The 20,194-nt window shown below is 40.9% G+C and overlaps 3 protein-coding genes across 4 annotated transcripts; 2 read left to right on the plus strand and 1 right to left on the minus strand.

The window, feature by feature from the left end:
• Positions 1-1,116: 1,116 nt before the first annotated feature.
• On the plus strand, positions 1,117-4,244 carry rpl11 (ribosomal protein L11). The gene is made up of 6 exons (XM_086178347.1): positions 1,117-1,175; positions 1,787-1,937; positions 2,050-2,156; positions 2,606-2,737; positions 3,706-3,816; positions 4,167-4,244. Exons 1-6 carry the CDS (start codon positions 1,170-1,172, stop codon positions 4,194-4,196), a joined length of 537 nt encoding a protein of 178 aa, XP_086034473.1. The 5' UTR covers positions 1,117-1,169; the 3' UTR covers positions 4,197-4,244.
• A 585-nt stretch (positions 4,245-4,829) lies between these two features.
• On the minus strand, positions 4,830-17,940 carry klhl43 (kelch-like family member 43). The gene is made up of 8 exons (XM_086178346.1): positions 17,753-17,940; positions 10,576-10,693; positions 10,162-10,496; positions 9,934-10,082; positions 8,832-9,178; positions 7,252-7,551; positions 6,999-7,174; positions 4,830-6,914 (listed from the first exon to the last, which is right to left on the minus strand). The coding sequence occupies exons 3-8, from the start codon at positions 10,473-10,475 to the stop codon at positions 6,122-6,124; spliced, it is 2,079 nt and encodes a 692-aa protein (XP_086034472.1). The 5' UTR covers positions 10,476-10,496; positions 10,576-10,693; positions 17,753-17,940; the 3' UTR covers positions 4,830-6,121.
• On the plus strand, positions 10,587-17,757 carry LOC147216361 (uncharacterized). Of its 2 annotated transcripts, XM_086178349.1 has the most exons (5): positions 10,587-10,713; positions 10,781-10,914; positions 13,749-13,847; positions 14,208-14,260; positions 17,583-17,757. In XM_086178349.1, exons 2-5 carry the CDS (start codon positions 10,820-10,822, stop codon positions 17,663-17,665), a joined length of 330 nt encoding a protein of 109 aa, XP_086034475.1. In that variant the 5' UTR covers positions 10,587-10,713; positions 10,781-10,819; the 3' UTR covers positions 17,666-17,757. The 2 variants fall into 2 exon arrangements, 1 of the variants encoding a protein (XP_086034475.1); XR_015109174.1 differs by lacking the exons at positions 13,749-13,847; positions 14,208-14,260; positions 17,583-17,757 and adding an exon at positions 11,379-11,712 and having other exon boundaries at positions 10,689-10,914.
• Positions 17,941-20,194: the final 2,254 nt, after the last annotated feature.

Genomic DNA, 20,194 nt, shown 5'->3' on the forward strand with positions numbered 1-20,194 from the left:
TATTAATTTTTAAAATAATCAACTCTGAATTATAGATGTTAATTGATCCAGTGTTATCGCAACTGCACTCAACACTATCTTATTAAATCACAACTGAATGAGATATTCAGGAGAGAGAGACACTTGGATTTTTTCAAAAATACATGACCGATTATGTGGAGCAGGACTTTAAGTTTGCACGCCAATGGGAGCCAAGAACAACGAGGGAGATGGGCTCCCTTGCACAACTGCTTTAAAAACTGAGTGATCTGACTGCTTTAAAAACTGAGTGATCTGAATGACTGTGCAGCCTAGCACTTTCTCATCTCCATAGGTTTTCACTCGATTTTCAAAGACCAACAACTTTTTGGGAGCATACAAAATCATATCATTTCTATCAAATCAAGTTCTTGCGTTTAGGAGGTCAGGAACTGAGGTTGTATTTTTTTCATCTGAATTCAGTCTGAGGTTACTATTTAAATAAGAGTGGTTTCAGCACTGCCATTTCTTTAAATGCCAGTTGATATTATTCTCAGAAATCTTTCTGTTTTGAAATCTGTTTTGTTTTGTTTTGTATAAAGACTCTGGCGCCTACTGGTGGTGGCAAAAGACAAAGACACCAATCAGTGTAAAACAATGAAAATAATCAACTAAACTATCTATTTATGTATAGGTACGTATGTATCTGTGTATTTCTTTCTTTATTATCAATCTTTGAGAACCAGACCTCCACCGAGGGGACGGAGGAATAAAGAGCTACATTTAACAATACTTTGGCTGTTCAGCTTTTTTTTCGTACAATTTATGTCTACCTTTGACAAATCATGTCAACCATAATTCAGCTGGATTTCTGTAAAAATCTTTTGGTGATGTTACGGTTAGAATTACATTAATTTAATTCAAACATCGTATTGCGGATATTGTATTAATTTATTTTTGTGAACAGGGGGCATCATTTTTATTGATATTTTTTTGATTATGATGATGATGATTATTATTATTGCTCTTGATAGTGCTGACATTATTAATGCTGGTTTTGTCTATTTATTTATTCAAATTATGTCCGGTCCGATTTCAATACCGGAACGTTTATTTTTTTATCATGATCCTTACCCGGACCGATTTGAAGTGAACACCTTGCTATAAATTTGTCTTACCGGAAGCGTTACGTCCTCTTCTAGTGATCCAACATGGCGGTGAGTGGAATCCACTAACATACGACACATTTGTAAGGCTATCTTGGTGTAGTTATCCGCAATCATCGGGACTGTGAAACCACCCCAACGGCGTTTTCACTCACACTAAATTAAACAAACATAAGAACGACTTTCACAAAGGAATATTTGTCACGTAATTGTCAAAAAACATAATAAACTCGCAGACCGAGTCATGCTAATAGGCTAGCTGCCGGAAAGTAGCCGGTACTCACTTCATACCTAATTTCTAACTGTTCGCCTATTTAGTTGACACTTAAAAATACTTGGGAAATGTGTGAGTACAGTTAACACGCATGTCATAATGTAAATTTCGTGGTTAAGACTTGGTTATTAATGTGTTGTGTTACACTGTGCTGTGGGGAATCGCACCGAGGATATGCTCGGACATGTCCTTCGGTTGGACATGTGTTTATCCCAGCCATTCCATTGAGACCCTTTGGTTACATATTGTCAGCTCAAAATATTTGGTTGTCAATTCTTTGTGCACTGCTACTTGTAAGTTTTAGCTACAATAACCAATAGTTTCGTAGCTGTTGGCTCTCAGTTGCAACTTCATGAAAGTGAGTGGCCGTGTGCTGTGCTTTCTCCAGGACCAGGGTGAAAAGAAGGAGAATCCCATGAGAGAGCTCCGCATCCGCAAGCTCTGCCTCAACATCTGTGTGGGTGAGAGTGGAGACAGACTGACCCGTGCAGCTAAGGTGCTGGAACAGCTCACAGGACAGACCCCTGTCTTCTCCAAGGGTGAGTGTAGGAAAACTGAAACAGCGAGGGAACCGATGACCTTTCGGATCCCTGACTGAGGGTTCAGTTGTAATTGTTTTGTGGTAACATGTTGCTTCCCCTCTCCCTGCAGCCCGCTACACCGTGAGATCCTTCGGTATCCGCAGAAATGAAAAAATTGCTGTCCACTGCACCGTCCGTGGAGCCAAAGCTGAAGAGATCCTCGAGAAAGGACTCAAGGTTAGGAGACTTAATGATTTGTTTCCTTTTTAGATTGTTCGTGCTTTTGGGCCCTTTGGAAATGGAGGGATATGAAGTCACTTCACATCCTTCATCTCGTTATTGTAAAAATAAATAAAATTTGCAAGTCTCAGATGCCATATGAAGATCCTTTTTGTGAATTGGCATTTCCTTACTATATGACCATGGTATTAGAATTCTCAGTCAGATGTCATAATTAAAGATTAAGAAGTACTGTTACCATTACATTTTTTTATGGAATTGAACTGCAAGCATATAAGCACACCATGTAGTCGAGATTTAAGAATCAGATTTTATTTGAGAGTTTTTTTTTTTCATGTTTTTTTTTTAACTCCTAAAGAGTTGGATTTTAATGTTATTGCTTAAATTCTCACCTGAGCGCACAAGTGTCATAAGTAAAGACTTGTCGCTCTCTTCCTTTCACCTAGGTGCGTGAGTACGAGTTGAGAAAGAACAACTTCTCAGATACGGGAAACTTTGGCTTCGGCATCCAGGAGCATATCGATCTGGGTATCAAGTACGATCCCAGCATTGGCATCTACGGACTGGATTTCTATGTGGTAAGTGAAACAACTCCTACTGGTCATTTGTTGTGATAGTTTGGAATAATAGTTGGAAAAAAAAAAACTTGAACTCTTAATGCTTCAAATATTTGTTTTTGGGCTGGAGAAACACATCTCCAAGATATGTTGTCTGCTAGATTAAGGGAAAAGTTGCAGTAATTTATTTTCCAAGGAGACATGATGGCATTCTGAATGAATTGATAAAATGGACTACGATATCTTGAGATCGCAGCTGTTCAGTGAAGTTGACTATCACAAACTATTTATTACTAAATAGTCAAATTGTATTACGATAAGCACATCCTATACCCTCCTAACACTCAAGTAAGATAGGGGCTGCCCTTTTTTATATCCAACACAAAGCACAACTAAGACTTGGTTTGTTTTACATTTTTCTTTGTCAGTAACTTACTCAGCCAATTTGTTCACCTTCCACTTCCTTTCTCTTGGTTGATTTTCATGATCTTAGCTGTCAGAAAGGCCACCAGTTATGCACATTTTAGCCAGTTTTATAATCTATTCTGCACTCTTAAATCAAATGCGTATTTGTGAAATAGAGGGAAGTTGCAGTAAATAAACCATGTTAACATGAAGTACTTGTTTGGTTGTATAGTCATCATTCTATACTACGTATTCCCTGAAAGTTATTTTATATGGTAAATGAAATCTCAACTTTATTTCAAGGATTAGATTGTTAAAGATCAAGCTGGAAGGAAGTCACACTTTTATCTAATAGAGGGGAAAGTAATTTGTAAATGGGTTTGAAAACTGTTTATCAAGTAAAAATTTCAGGTTCTGGATTTAGAGTGGAAGGAAAGTTATTAGATAACGGATCCAGGTGAATCGGTGATGACTGTATAAATTTTGTTGCTCAGTCTTGCATATTTCAGTAGTTTACATAAAATAACTAAGAAATAAAGTTTCTTCCTAAAGTATTAGTAACTGACTGCCCTGTCCCTCTGTAGGTTCTGGGCAGGCCAGGCTTCAGCATTGCTGACAAGAAGCGGAAAAGAGGCCGCATCGGTTTCAAGCACCGCATCCGCAAAGAGGAGGCCATGCGCTGGTTCCAGCAGAAAGTAAGTGCTGAGACATACCAAGCTAACCTGTAGGTCCTGAAGCCTAAAGTGTTGACGTGATATATCACACTCTCATGAAGAATACGTTCAATTGGTGATACTGAACTTCATACGTGCTCAAGCATCTTAATAGAATAGAATATTCCTTTAATGGTCCCAAAGTGGGGAAATTTCAAATTTTTTAACACTGAGCTGTCAAAGGAGAAATATCGCTTATAGCCCTTATCGCTCCATATAAATGAATTGTCATTTTAAATCACTCGCCAGTTGAGTGCAGGGACAAATCGGCTTTCATGTCCCTTTTCTCTGCTGAACTGGATGTTAACACACTGCCATCTCTTTGTTTTCAGTATGACGGTATCATCCTCCCTGGCAAGTAAAGGACCACCTTTTTGTCTTGTTTGTAACAAATAAAACAATGAAAAAGATAGTGTTGTCCTGTGATCCTATTCGAATCCCACCGCAGTTTTCACATTCAAACTGCATACCGTCAGACATCATCTTGAACTGGAATCTTCCTCCCCACTCTGTAGAAACCTTTTGACTTGTGGTAAAACCTTAATGCAACATTGCATTATTTTCCATGAAGTGGCCGCCGTCGAGCTTAAACTTTGCTATAATGACCCAAGCAGTGGCTAGTTTTCAGCAGTGACTGCTTACATACATAACTAATGAGCGCTGTAAAGTACTATGTATAAGCAGTGGTTATTTCTTCCAGTAGCTTTTCAGGTGCAGTATTAACAAGTTGTAGATGCCAGGAATGCTGACAAAAGATAGACAAAGTTTATATTTGGTATTAAACCTAGAAATCCAAATATCACAATTATGTTCCTGTTAATATGTTACTATTTTCAATAACTTATAAATGGGGACTTTAAGAGTGAAGAAATGTAGGAAAAAGAAGGATTGGTTTCCTAAACTAAACTTCCCCACTCACCTCCTTATTTTCATTTATGACATTTCCCTTTTCCTTTCTAAACTTCTTTGCAAAATAATGAAGTCACATGCCAGCATTTGTATTTTGATTCAGGTTGGCTTTATTCAGTGAAACCCCACATGCTGTTTGTCCTGCAGCTCACCTGCGCCGCCCCAGATGACAGTTCTAGAGGGATTCAGCCAATCAAAAAAAACAAGTCCGACTAGCTCATATCTCCACAATATTTGATTTTTGCTCTTAAGTTTTCCTTTCTGTCTGCTGGGAGTCTCACTGGTCCTTCAGTTGGCGCGTTGTCTGTTTCGGTAAAAATGTTTTATTTTATGCCGGCGGATGTTTGAAACAAACACAGGTGAGGTGTCCTACTTAAGTTTCAACTATTTTTACATTTATTTTTTTATATATTTTATTATTTTTTCCGCTTGTTTTCACGAACCGAAAACTCCAAACACCTGTTTCTCCCCTCCTATTACCTGTGTTGTCATCCTCCACCCCTTGACATACAAAACTAATTCTACAGCTACGATTTTTTTTTTTTTTTTTCTCACATTTCTGTTGCAAGTAACCTATGCTATTCCTGAACAAATATACACCAGATTATGAACCTGTGGGCCTGCCTCAACCAATGTGGTGAATATTAGTGGAGAATTGACTGATTTGTTTCTGTAAATGCCTGGTTTCCTACAGTGGACGCACACGTCTTTTCCTCGCGTTCACCCTTCACAGTTTTACATCTTCACAAAGGGCGGTCGGCCCGTTCACAGTGATGCTCGTCCCTTTTGAACCCACCCTTCCGCCCGTCATCACCTTCCCTGCCTCCACCTTTTTCTTTCTCCTGTTTTCCTCCAAACCCTTCCATCGATCAGACGCTCAGAGAACACTGGACCATCCAAGCCCTTTGTAGCATGGGCATTGCTATTATCAATTTCTTAAGAAAGTCTGATTTTAGCATCTAAAACGGGTTTTGGTTTTTCAAGACTCGCCAAAGCCTGATAACGGCCAATACTTGTAATTTATATGGGTTTGGTATTGCAGTCTGCTTTATTTCCTAGTCACTTTGCCTTAATTTCTTTGGATTCAACATCTTATGATTTAAAATACTCTTCATGTAAGACATTTTTTACGATCACAAATTTGGGTTACAACAAAATACACATGAGGACTTTGTTCTTTGGGCCTAATTAACTTGATCTCTTCATGATGTCTTTAATTTTCTGATAGCTAATTCTCTTGTATTACCCGGGCTTTTATTTTCCAGTATTATCAGCGGTAAACCACTATGACTGTTCATGAAGAGAGAGCACAGATGTGATCCAGGTGTTTCCCTGAGATGAACTCGCCCCTCCTCTCCCTTCAGTCCCTCCTGTCTTCCTACGCCGTGATGACCTGGGACGGCGTCGCGCTGCTCTCCCGGCTCCGATTCTTCGCAGGCTGCTCTTCATGGGCGGGCGTGTTGCGGTGCTGCTGCCGACGAGGCGCATGCCGGGGTGGCAGGGACAGGGTACAGCAGGACACCCCCACCGTGGGCTCAGGCAGATCCTCCGCCGCGGACCAGCTGTCGGTATCTGGGTCGTACTTCTGCACGGCCGCCTTGTAACGCTTCTCAGCTTCGTTCCAGCCTCCCAGCAGGTACAGCCGGCCCGAGAGCGTCGACAGGCCGGCGGTGCTCACCCCCAGGGGCAGAGGGGCGGCTCGGCTCCACAGGCCGCTCTCCGGCGAGAAGACCTCCACGGAGAGCACGTCTACTCGCTCGCCGCCGGGCCCCAGCTGACTCCCCCCTACCACGTAAACCTTCCCGCCAAGGGTGGCGGAGCAGTGCCAGCCACGAGGCGTCTCCATCTGTGCCATTTCAGTCCAGGTGTCGCTCCCTATATTGTAGCACGCCACGGAGCGAGAGTAGGCGCAGTTGATGTACCCGCCCGTCACCAGGATGTCTCCCGACGGCATGGTGGCGCTGGAGTGGCAGCAGCGCGGCGTTTCCATGGGAGCACGCATCTGCCAGGTGTTGGAAGAGGGCAGGTAGCTCTCGGTCGTGGCCAGGAGACCCTCCACGTTGCGGCCTCCGACAGCAAACAGGCGTCCGCCGCTGGCCGCCAGGGAGAAGTGAGTACGACGTTGGCGCATACTGGCCAGGTGTAGCCAGGTATTGAAACGAGGGTCGTATCTGAGAGGTCGTAAAGCAGGAATAGGTGTCATTTGAGGAATGTGCAGTGCGTAAAAGCTTCCAGGAAGCCTGTGGTGATCCTACCTGCTGAGGGTACTGACGGCGTGCTTGGCTTGGTTACGAGCGTCGTTCTGGTCCTCCCCTCCTGCCACGTACAGGAAGCCGTCCATCACGGCGACGCACTGATTGAAACTCTTCGCTGGCAGCTGGGTGAGATGGCGCCAGGTGGCGCCTCCCTCACGTGGGTCCCGCCACATGACCTGTATGCCGGGGTCAAGAGGTCACGTCGGAATGCCTCGGTGCGATGACGTAAAACGCACGGCAGGGAAGCACCAACCTCGCGGCTGAGGGCTCGCTCGGTCAGAGACGGCCGACCTCCGACGGTCAGCAACGTCTGCTGACTGGCGCGGACTTGCGTGCGCCTCGATTGCAGGGTGTTCTGCTGATAGGGCAGCAGGTGGTAGTTCATGGCGTCTACCAGCAGGCGGTGACACTGAGGGTCCAGCATCATGCGGGGCACGGGCTGGATCTGGCTCACCAACTCGCTGGCCGGGATGGTCTCGAAGCGAACGTGGGACAGGAGCTCCACCGCGTGAGGCTGACGGACGGCATCGAAGTCCAGCCACTTCATGGCGAGCTGTGAAACGGCGTAAAAAAGGCCAGGATGAATAAATGCATCCAGACTCTTTGACCCTCGTCTGATCTGCCTGCATCTGACATAGTTTTAATTATTGCAGTTTTTTGGGGTTTTTAATTTCCTCTTATTATATTTCTTTTCTTTGTTTTTGATGTGCCTGGCTGCTATGAAAATTTAATTTCCCCTTGGGGATTAATAAAGTCTATCTCTTTCCCTTTCCCTCTTTCCCTCTCCCTCGCTCTCTTTATCTGTATCCATCTATCATCTATTTCTATCCATCCATCCATCCATCCATCAGGTTGTTGCAAATCCAAGAACAGGAGTCTCAGGACCTTTTGATTCCGTGAGCCACACAGCTCAGGTGGCACATTTTTAAGACCCAGTCCCACCCAAAACTATGTCCAAGTGTAAGTTTCTAAATAAACCGAGGGATCGTTCCGAGGGGCGTGGGTCTCCATTGGTTACACGAAGTGAAAACTACAGTCAGGGGTTGAACTCTCATGGGAGTCCCATGCCTTCTCAGCAGCTTTCATGGAAATGAATGAGACCCGGGCCTATCCAGTATCTAGTATCCATTTCACTGTACACACACAAATACACACACGCAAAGCTGCCTTTTCTCCCTGGCTCGGCCAGTAACGGTGACTCTTCTTCAGAATTTATCCTCCGCGGTCGCTCGGTGTCATGTTTCGGTTTTTGAGGAATCGCTCGTACGGTCGCATTTCGTTCATAAACGCTTCATTTCTGATTCCGATCTGTGGACGCAGGCGTGTTATAAATACACTCGAGCTGTGGATACTTTGTGTGTTTGGCGGTTGGCTTTGACCCACACCTCTACTTTTGGCCCAGAGCAGCTGGTCGAAGGTCCGATTTTAGGCCCAGATGAAAATAGCGGGAGGGCTGACACACTTTTAGGGGATGTCCCTCCTGGAAGTCCTTGCATTTCTCCTCAGCTGGGAATTGGGACATCTTGACACGTTTTTCAAAAATAATGTAATCACACTAAAGGCAATATTTTATTTTATTTTATTTTATTTTATTTTATTTTATTTTATTTTAGGTCAATAAATTTGTAAAGGTACATGTATTTCCAATGAAGCTCCTGCATGTTTTTGGACGGTGGGGGAACCGGAAAACCCGAAGAGAACAAAGCTGTGAAATTACTCAAAATATCTGTTGGTACCTGAAATGAGTGAATATTGTGTAACAAGATTGTTTATAATATGTTTACAATTGCTGTTGTCACTCAAAGGTTTCCATTTATAAACGTGACCTCTGACCTGGAAAGCGGTGACCTCAGATGGAAGCACCAGGGTGTCGTCCTGCAGGAAGGCAGAAATCTGCTCCAGGGTCAACTGGGTGAAGAGCGGTGTCTCGGCAAACTGCACGAAGTTCTCCAGGACGAATCGGCGGGCGGCGTCGCACACGGGCAGCAGGCTGTAGGCGGCGGCGATGTTCCAGACGTACACGCAGGTCTGGACATTGAGTTCGGCCAGAAGGAAGTCCATGCACATCTTCAGCAGCTGGGGGATCTGCAAGGTGGCGGCGGCAGAGACGGTGCAGCCGATGGTGTAGAGAGACATGTGGACACGTCCCAGGTAAGCAAAGGTGATGACGTTGGCCAGGCCTGCAGAGAGAGGGGTCACACATGAATGGTCAACAACAACAATAATTAAAATAATGATGATGGTATTAATAATGATGATGGTATTAATAATAATCATCATCACATTAACAATATTGAGAGTGATAATAATTATGATCACTAATAATAATCATCATCACCATCATTACAATACTAAAAACTAATAGCAACTAAAAAAAGGACAACTAAATAATAATAATTATATTAATCATAACACTTGTATTTCTTATTCTCCCTCCTTCCTACTATTATCTATTATTGTTATGTTTTGCTTGAAACTCTGGCACAACAATTTCCTTCAGGATAAATAAAGTTGTTCTTATCTTAGATTATCTTATCTTAATAACAATAAAAGTAATAATTATAATGATGATGATATTGCCATCATCATTATACATACAATAACAACAGCAATAATAATTTCAATGATAATCCCCATTCTGATTCTGATAATATCAATAAACAATAATATAATGATAATAGTGATGATGATGTTAATCATTATACAGACAAACACTAACATTGACTTTAATAATAATAATTACAATCATCATCATCTCCATTCTAACAAAGTCATTACAAAAGCAATCACATAATAATAGTTATAATCTTGGTTGTGATACTAATGATGATAAAGATGATGATGATAGTAATTATAACTATATAATAATTATCACAATGATACTAATTCACGCACACATGTTTTAAATTTATTCTATTGCTCAAGCTCTACGTACCAAGAGGAGATAGGGAAGGGAGCTCCAGGCGTTTCATGTCGGGATCTTTAGCCAGGATCTCTCGGAAATACTGACTGATGGAGGAGATGACCAGCTTGTGCACGTCAAAGGATTTCGTCTTACAGCTCAACTCCAGGTCAGTGAGGAACCTGAGGAAGCGGGTTGGAGCGGACAGGGGTTTTATTACCGCTCTACCGCGGCGTAATACGGCATTTTAGCCGTACATACTTTTCCTGACGCATCTTGCTGAGCTCCTCCAGAAGGGCGTTGCCATGCAGGGGCCGCGTCAGCTCGCTGCCCAGGCCCAGGCCTCTCTCTCCGGGCTTGATGACAGGCGGGGGCAGAGGCAGGTTGAGGCTGTTCAGCTGGGCGATGTCCAGCGCCGCCATCTGCTCGATCTTCTTTGCGCCGCCCTCCACTACCACCACTCCATCGCCGCGTCTCTCCACCTTTAGTGGCGCTGCTGCCGTCTCCATGGCGACCTGGGCAATAGTATCGGGACCCGTCTTCTTCTGGCGCATAGGCTTCTTCTTGGGGGCCATCGCGAGTGTTGTGTCTGTTTCCTAGGGGTAGAGGTCACTTGGCGACAATCCACCCGATCAGCAACACGAGCCAGTCGCCGACCTCGAGATCGGGGTTTACCTTCTCCTGCAGACAGCTGACGTGAGCTGTGGTGGAGCGTCGGTGTCCTCTTCTGGACAGATCGAACCAAGGAAGCTCGGTCAAGATGGCGATTTCCGTTCAACACGACACACAGCACCTGGTGACGATAGAAATAAGGCGAGTCAGATTTGATTTATCCCGTGCCAAGTCACAACCCAGCTGTCTGATGACATATTCCATGCAGAGATCTTTAAGATGACTGACAGAAACCCAACAGTCGCCCATGAGCGAGGAAACGCCTTTGACCGATGCGGAAACCTCGGAGAGATCCCAGCTCGATGTGGGCGGCCGTCTGCCTCGAACGGTCGGGTCAAAAAGGTAAAATCGCCGATGTGTGTGTGTCAGGCAACAGTTGCAACTGGACAAGCGCACTCCTTTGTTTCACATTCTGAGAGGTTTGGCTTTTTCAAATTGTAATCCAGGTAAATCCCCAAAAGCTGTACCTTTATCTCCACCCAATAACCTAGTTTCAACTCTTTTATTTGCATAACAAACCATCATAACCGAGACCTGCCCACACCCTTGCACTCATATTCGGAAACTCTGATGACCCCGTAAGACTCCTCTTGGATGACGGGTGTAACATCTTCAAGTGAAGAAATTCAAGTCCAGTTCCCGTGACAAAAATAAATGATCGCCTAGTAATAATAGCATTAACAGTTTCACACTTACAGCTGATGTGACACAATAATAGCTTTAATATTCTTAAAAGAAATAACAATGGTGGATGCCTGCGAGCAGCAGAGTAAGCCAACAGCAGCATAACTGACCGCTCATGACAGGTGTGAGGGTCCTGATCATTTCACAACACGGAGGGATCTCGGAGCCTCCGCCGGTGGAATCTGAGCTGCAGACCTCAGCGGGTTTCGGAGCAGAGGGATCACGTTTTAAAGCGCCGACATGCTCGGGAGGAGAAAGTGCCCGAAATAAAGAAATGGGAGAGAAAATGGGATTCCAACTTTCCTGGATTTATTTCTAAGTACATGTGACTGATGTGGGAAGACAAAATAATCAGTGTTGATAGATATCCAGTCCCTGCCCAGATAGAGTTACTCATGTTACTTATTTCCTCAGCCTGATGAATATTATTTTCTTTATTATTGTTGAGAAGGGGAATCACACATATTCAGAAAAAAAAATTAAAATCTAAGGTTTGTCGATATATTTCTAAATTGTTTGTAGGAATATGATTATTATAAATCCAATACGTGTTATTAATTCTGATAAATTAAATTTATAAAAATTTAAATGACATATTGTGAATTGTAACAGCTCGTTCAGCCTCGGTTTTATTTATTTACTTTTCTCTTTACGTATGCAAAGCCGACAAGCTGAAAAAGCCCAGAATATATGAAAATTATGTTGTTACATGTTTATTGCACGTGGTAACGTCCGAGGTAAGATGTTGAACTCGTAAGCGGAGAGTGACCGCTCACGTGTCTTATTCATTTAATGAATTTTAGCGCTTCACACTTTGCTTCCTTTGCGAGGACTGAATCCGATTCCCAAAATAAAACGTCAGCCCGCGGCGGTGACCCTGACACTGAGATCACCACCCGCCTTTCTTCACAAATTTTATTATTATTTGCCTTTATTAATCAGACCACTGCTGTAAATAGAATAACAATTGAAATAACAATTTCATGATTGTTTAATTTTATAACCCAATAATATCATTTCATACAAATGAACCTAAACCTTCTGTTTTTTTAGCATTAAAAGCATTGATTAAGTGACATTTAATAGCAAAACAACACCAAACTGCCAACAAATCCTTTACTGTTTATCAACAGCAGGTGTCATAATGTGATTATTGAGGAGATATTGATTAGAGATTAATCTTAATCTGATGTGATATTGCCAGTACGGATGTTTTGTGTGCATCACAGTTAGTGAGTAAATTTTTTTGGATATAAATGAGTTATTGGATGAATCTCACCGTTGATAACTTTACTCGCTAATTGAATAAATCCTAACTCAGTGTGAAACACAGGACTCCAAATGGGAAAACATCATCCATTCAAACGCAACTGTTTTAGGATTTGTTTGTCGCTGTTTAAAGAGAGCTGTGGTCAGATGACACTATTAAAAATAATCATGGAATTTATGGAGCTGTAATTATCAATGATATGGTTTATATGATGTATATAATGTTAGTTATATCCTTCGATATAGGATTATTGATACATTAATTTAAAGACATAAAAGAAATGGTCATACCTCATTGAAGCAGGCGTTTTGTTTTGAAAGGAGAAGCTGTTGATTGTACGAGTATACAGTGGCAGACATAGACACACTGTATCTCTGTGGTGAGGATGAGGATGATTTTGGGGGGGGGCGCTGGAGGCTGACGTCTGTCCCCCAGAATGGTGGATGACGGACCAGCTGCGCCCTGCACTCCCCCCAATATATACAACGGCCCTTGAGTGAATCACTGGCTATGTCTGACTTTTATTGGCTTCAGTGCTGGCCAAAAAACACAATTATACAGCTATTACACATCTATTACACATCTATTACAAATGTATAAATCACTTGAATGTTCATGGGATTTTCTTCTTTGGAGTCAATGTTTTTTTTTTTTTTTGTTTGTTTTTTTTTAACTGTCTATCAGAGGTCGTGCTCCTGGTGAGCATTTTTCAGCAGGCTGTTTGAGTTTTTTTTTTCCAGCATGTCTGTATCTGCGAGCCCCTCCCTCTCACTTGACACCGGGAGCAGCTGCCGCTCCGTCCCGGTCTGTCCATGTGCGGGGCCAAAATGTGCTATTTAAATCCGGCCAAGTTCACACTCAAGTCGGGAGGGCCGATGAGAAGGGGGGCACACACTTGGGATCAGCGAGGCTCGCCGGGAGTTTTTACTGTATCAACACTGTGACAACAAACACCCGCACAAATAAAGGTATTACATGTTTATATGCGAGGGTTCAAGGGTGCTCAGAAGCAAACTGAAGACAAGGACGTCGAGCATCGAACGCTGACCAATTGGAAAATACAAACAAAATCATTTGGTTGCTCTCTGCCCAGAGGCCAATTTGGCTGCGTAATTACTGTTTTATTACAACTCCCACTGTTAGGGGTGATTGCTGGGAGTTGCGGGATCATTTTTAGAATTCTAATTAAGACGCTGATGATCTTTTCGCTCCGTCTCCGCAGCCCCAACCCCCCGCCCAGACTCCGGGATCACACACGTGACCCCCAATTCCAGCGTCCCACCAGCCTGTCGCCCACAACCTGCAGCCACATTGCAGTTTGGTATGAAAGAAACTTTGCGTGTTTCTTTTACACAGCCCAGAGGCATTTTTGTATCCGCACACACAGGCGAGGCGATGATGTATTAATGATGTATTATTATAGAGGCAACCATTTACACGTCATATAGTAAAATACAATCATACCAAATTCATAGAGACACACAAGAATCACTCACTATTTCATATAACATGATATGGACACACAGCTATTCATCCTGTCATTCACGTGCAGTCAGGTGAGGCAGGAGAGGCCGTGCCTCACTTGCCAATCTCGGAAAGAAAAAAAAAATTAAAATGACAAAAAGAATTAAATGATTATATTTATCAGTGATTTGCACTGCATTTTTTTTCTTAACTGAAGGACGACAAGGACAACTTCTATAAAGAAATTATCGACACTTTTGTTCAGTAAAGGTAAGACCGTAATAACTTTTTTTTAATTAAATGTGCTTTTTTGTGTGCTACAGTTTGTATGCATGAAGAAAGTTGATATGAGATTTTAAACACAACACGCCAATCGAATGATATATGACAATCAGTCACTCATTCATAAAATACAGGAGTGTTAAAGTCATTTTCAACAAGGGCCACAACAGCATAATTGATGCTCTCAAAGGGCCACAAGTAAGGGTAACAGTATAAATGTAACCAAATGTAACCAAATGTAATCTAAAATAAATGTAACTACTCCTTAATGTTAAAAAAACCTAATTTATCGCTCATCCAAATCCAAAATGTTACTGCAATCACACACTGTGATCTGATGCCGTCACTTCAGGGGTAACATGATCAGCATGAATTGTGGGAAATGTAGTTTATGATCAATGCATGCGTTTGACTTACTTCTTTTAAGATAATCAGACCTTTTAAGACATTCTCGCGGACCACATAAAATGATGTGGCGGGCCACTTATGGCCCGCAGGCATGGATTTAACATGTGATATTATATATAATAATACCTATCGCTAAAATACCCTGTCATTCACATCGTCATATATAGAAATACAACCATTCACTGTCATTCATATAGAGACATGTCACACTCACTCAATCATTCACATGTCATTAAGAGACGTAAAAATAATTCCCCCATTCATTCACATATCTGGACAATTTTGGTTCTCCTATGAACCTGCATGCTTTTGGAGGAAAGCCAGACCTTCTTGCTGTGGGCAGAAATCCTGGTTGCTGAAACGTACTGCTGCCTTTGCAGTGTCATATTTGTTTATTTAGTAATTTATCCCACTTAAAAAAATGAAATGATAGTATATATACGATTCTTTGAGATTTAACTCTCCTGTCAAGCATTCCCTTTACAGGACTGTCTCAGAAAATTAGAATGTTGTGATAAAGTTCTTTATCTTCTGAAATGCAATTACAAAAACAAAAATGTCATACATTCAGGATTCATTACAAATCAACTGAAACATTGCAAGCCTTTTATTATTTTGATATTGCTGATTATGGCTTACATCTTAAGAAAACTCAAAAATCCTATCTCAAAATATTAGAATATCATGATAAGTCATTTTTGTTTTTTTAATTGCATTACAGAAGATAAAGAACTTTATTACAGTATTCTAATTTTCTGAGACAGTCCTGTATACACTTTATACCAGACCTGGTCATTTTAAGGCCTGAGGGCCACATCCGTCCAGTTTTGCTTTTTCAACCGGCCTGCCAAACAATTTTTTTTGAATATTTTAATAAGTATTTTCAATCAATACTGAATTTACAAACTCCTTATTTTTTTCCTTTTGTTTAATTTCGTATGGATGGTTACATACAAAATAATGTCTGTACATTTATGTGATCATTAATGATTTTAAAGTTCAACTAAAATGCCAAAAAATTTAAATATTGAAATTGCAATTTTGATTTTTTAAATTGTCATGATACCAAGTTGACCCACACATAAAAATTAAATGACAAATATGGCCCGCCAGCTAACATAATTGACCACCCTTGCTTTATACCCTTGATACAGCTACAATGACCATCCTCACAAACACACACACCTCCCACCATAGTTTCCACTGTTATGTTGGAGTGTGTCCTCGTCACCTGTGCGTCTCCCACTGTCTTTTCACTCTGGTTGTTACACTGCTGTTTTAAATGACGACGTGCCGCTTCCTGTCATTTGTCTGACCTGTTGCTGTTGGCGAACAATTTAATCCGCCATGAAGGGTGAGAGGAGCAGGGTGAAACGAAGAGGAGGGCATCGGATGTGATGCAGAGTTCAGAAGTGATGGCGGCGGACAGGTGGTGTTTGTGAGAGACGCTGACAAACCCCAAAAAACACGTTTAAAAGTTTCCCTAGCTTTTTCTCACATGCTTCGACATTTCATTTTTCTCTATTTTTCATATGAAACATTGCTCTAAAATATGATGTAAATTACACCTGGGAGGCAGTATCATAGTAGCTCTGTAATATAAAATATTTAATTCCCATGATACAGTTATTGGGATTTTTTCCCCCAAATGTCATGAAAGCACAAGAGAAATAGCGTCATTATTCAATTTATTTTGTGAGGTTATTGGGTCGGATGATAAATTAAAATTATTCTTAATTTTTACATTTTCCAACTGCAGCAATCCTTTTTATTCAAATAAACGACTGACGGCCGCCGTGTCTTAATTTAGATGTCACGTTCAGGAACTTGAGAAAAACAAAGCTCCTCTGTTTATTTTTAGAAAGAAAATAAAAGGATTATTTTAAGGTTACCGCTTCATCCGGTGAGAAATTGAGCCAATATCTTGAAGGTCACTGAACCTGTTGTCTCTTGCTGAGCTGACAGACATTTTACAACTTTAAGGTCATGGGATGTTGTCATAAGCTGAGTTGTTAATACGCATGTAATAAAACACTGATGCGATATTGACGCATGTAATGGTGCTGACAAAAGGAAGTTGTTACAAACACTCCACACATGAGGAACAGATTGGGTTTTTTGAAATAACTTTTGATATGAATCCCATAGCGAGATAGTCATCAGACTTGATGTTTTGTAGTAGTTGACAGATCGTCATTATCAGAGATTCACTTCCTTGCAGGCAAACTACTTTACAAGATAATATCATGCTTTTTTTTCCCAATTTAAATCCCTTAATACTTTCATGCAGTGTCACAGAAGCTTGAGATTTAAATAAACAATGACATAGCCAGTGTGGTAAAAAAACAAGACAGAACATCAGTTTGACCTAAGTTGATAATTTAGGAAAAGCTACTGATTTCCTTTGGGCAATCATTTTTATATTGATGCTGTATTTGGTTTTAGCTTAGCATAGCTATAATGCTAATTTCTAATTCTCACGTTGATTTGTACAGGTTTAACTGCACCATACAACATGAGTGGTCAACTCATTTGTGTTTCCAACGATGATAAGCGGTTAAATTGAGTCTGATTCTTCAAATCAAAGTTTTCCTTTAAAATTAAATCGTTAGTTTTACGGACGATATCAATAAATGTCATTGGTATCCGCACACAATCTGCAGAAACAGAAACATACACAGAATATCTCTATTCTTTTCTCATCTCATGGGGGTATTTATAGTTTAGGGCCTATGCAGCAGTTGTGTGAAAGTGTGTGTGTGTGTGTGTGTGTGTGTGTGTGTGTGTGTGTGTGTGTTTTAAAGCTAAGAACTGGAAAAAAAAAAACCCTCCCCCCTACTCCTTGCAATAAAGTCAGATCCTCACAGCAGCTGACAAAATGCTCCACATTGTTTCTGTGCAGAGAAGAAGAGCCTGCTGGCTTCGCCGGCTACCTCGGCACTACCATGCATGTCAACAGCTTCGGAGATTAGAGATGTGAGTTAAAGTGCAAGGGAGGTGTTTGTGAGAGGAAACTGCTTTTTAGCCACAATCACAGACTCCACAGTCTTCAAATCCGGAAAGGCAATTTACCTCTTTCTCTTGCCTGGTCACTTCTTGCTTTTCTTTCTGTTCCCCTCTCACCTCCTTCTTCCTTATTTCTGTTACTTTGTGGTTGATGGTCTCCCACAGGGGTTCCTCTTCACACCGGTCCTTCTGTCCCTATCAGAGTGCTGTGTGCGTGTGTGTCTATGTGCGCGTGTGCGTACACAGAGTATGAGGGGGACATCGGAGTCAAAACAACGGTGGTGACGTCGGATTCGGGACCTCAAGCCCTGCCTCGTTCAGCTGGAATCAACCCATCTCTGACTTCCTCCTCCATGTCCAAATACAGGCACCCCATCAGCACCCTCCCCTCCAAAAATATCCCACAAGAGTTGCTAGAAGCCCCCACCATCCCACTGCCAACACACACACACACACACAAGCAAAGATATTTTTTGGTTTGGTCTTCCACAGTCTTGGTGTTGTTAGTCAAAAATAAATGATTACTTTACAATAAAAGATGAATTTTGTTTTGGTGCTTTTGGTTTATTCTGCCTGCAACCGTCCTTATGAATAGACAGGCCACAAAGCAGCCTAAAACCTCCTCTATGTAGCACTGACATGCACAAAAATAAACAAAGAGATGTCATTTTAACTTTTTTCTGATTTCATGTTCAAAGTACGTGATGAATTTAAACATTTAAATCGGTCAGAAGACATCTTTTATGTTGTGTGATTTTCTAAAAATAACATGCCTATGAATAAAACCATGGAACAGCACAGCTGATGACTGGATGATACTTTAAATATCTGTGAAGAACATCTATAATGTGCTGTAATGTTAAGTCAATTCTGTGACAGGGACTTATTTAAGTTACCAGAATCATGAAACAACTGTATATGTGTTTACTGTGGTTGCACAGCAATGTGAGCGGATCTATTTATTTGAATTAATTATTTGAACATAGTGAGATAAGTACAGTGATCAAGCTCACGGATCAAGTTAAACATAATGATCAAGTTTTTTTGTTTGCTTATTTTTTATTTTATTTTTTTGTCTCCAAGCTTCTTATGTGTGGTGTGTTTGCGTGTGTTGCCAGAGGTCGTGATCCAATCTTGTTTCTGCCGCCATCTGTCGACCACAGGTGGTACTGCAGATCTACCATGAAGCTGCAAATTGTAAGACATAAAATATTTCTTCTTTTTGGGGTGGGTGAGGTTGTTGAAATAAGAAGTTATATTGTATTCAGTTAATTTTCGCCACCACGGAGATGACTAGCACTTCAACACTGTTTGATAAAGATGATAAACAGTGTGGTTTCCTGTCTTTTGGGAAATGACTGAGCCGTTTGATATCAGACATTGTTTTCTTTTTGTAGTTTATGAAGTAAAATAGTCTTTGAAAAAAAAGAGCATTTATCTGATGCAATACATCACCGATCGTCTTAAACCAAATGATTTGTATTCTGTAATCAGTATTTATCTTATAATTTGATTAAAAACCTTCAAAGTTCAATTTATGGTCTCCAATTAGCTGCATAAAACATATTTTTGAACAGTGGATGTAGAATTCTAAGATTAGATTTCGTAGCTCTATGATATTTGCAATAGCCCTCATAATAATGTTTTAATTTGCCAGTTTAGCAAACCATTATAATAATCCATGTATTGTGATAGTGAAGCGCTTTATTCATTGTTCAGTAAACTTGTGTTAGAAAACACAATGATTTAAACTTAATGACAAAAACTAATGAACAATGACCAAACAAGAACACAAGTGGCTATACATAATTTTCCATTATAGAGGTTCAAAGTTTTCATTTAGCAGTTCTTCAAATATTTGTAAGAGAAAGGGAAAGGTGAAAATTGATCAACACCATTTGACTTTCTAGAAATATAGTGAGCATAAAAAAAAACAACTGACAAAACATTAGCACATTACAAATTCCCACGCTATTCTCACCGTGATTTAAAAAAATGAATTTGTGAGTATATCTTTGTTACATATAACAGGTGTTTTCAACATTTATATTTCAACATTAATTTCAAGAATAAATGCATAAATAAAATCATCAGGCAGCTGCTCTGGTGCCATCATCAGAGTATAGACAATATGCAGAAACATTTGATGCGTATTTAGTAATAAACTGCTGGACTGAATGAACAATTTTATAATATAGTGTGTGCCACATTGCCTTTTAGCACGCACAAAATGTTGCATATTTTAAAAAAACATATCCAAGTATCACCAATACTGATTCCAACAGTGTTTTCAATCAATCAGACAGTAAACCGGCTGTATAAAAAGCTATTGTATTAATCTTTTTATAACACCCTAAATCAGTGTTATTAAACAGGGCACCTTTTGTGAACATTATTAATACTAACAAATTGTTTGGCTTTAAAATAATTCAGGGAACTTGAAAGTGATATCTCGCGACTGATTTAAAAGGCCTCCTCGGTGACGTCAGCAGTTGTCCATTGCGTGAC

This window comes from Fistularia commersonii, chromosome 30, assembly GCF_037954325.1.
Source record: "Fistularia commersonii isolate RoL2024-O1a breed Wild chromosome 30, RoL_Fcom_v1.0, whole genome shotgun sequence".
Taxonomy (NCBI): Eukaryota; Metazoa; Chordata; class Actinopteri; order Syngnathiformes; family Fistulariidae; genus Fistularia; species Fistularia commersonii.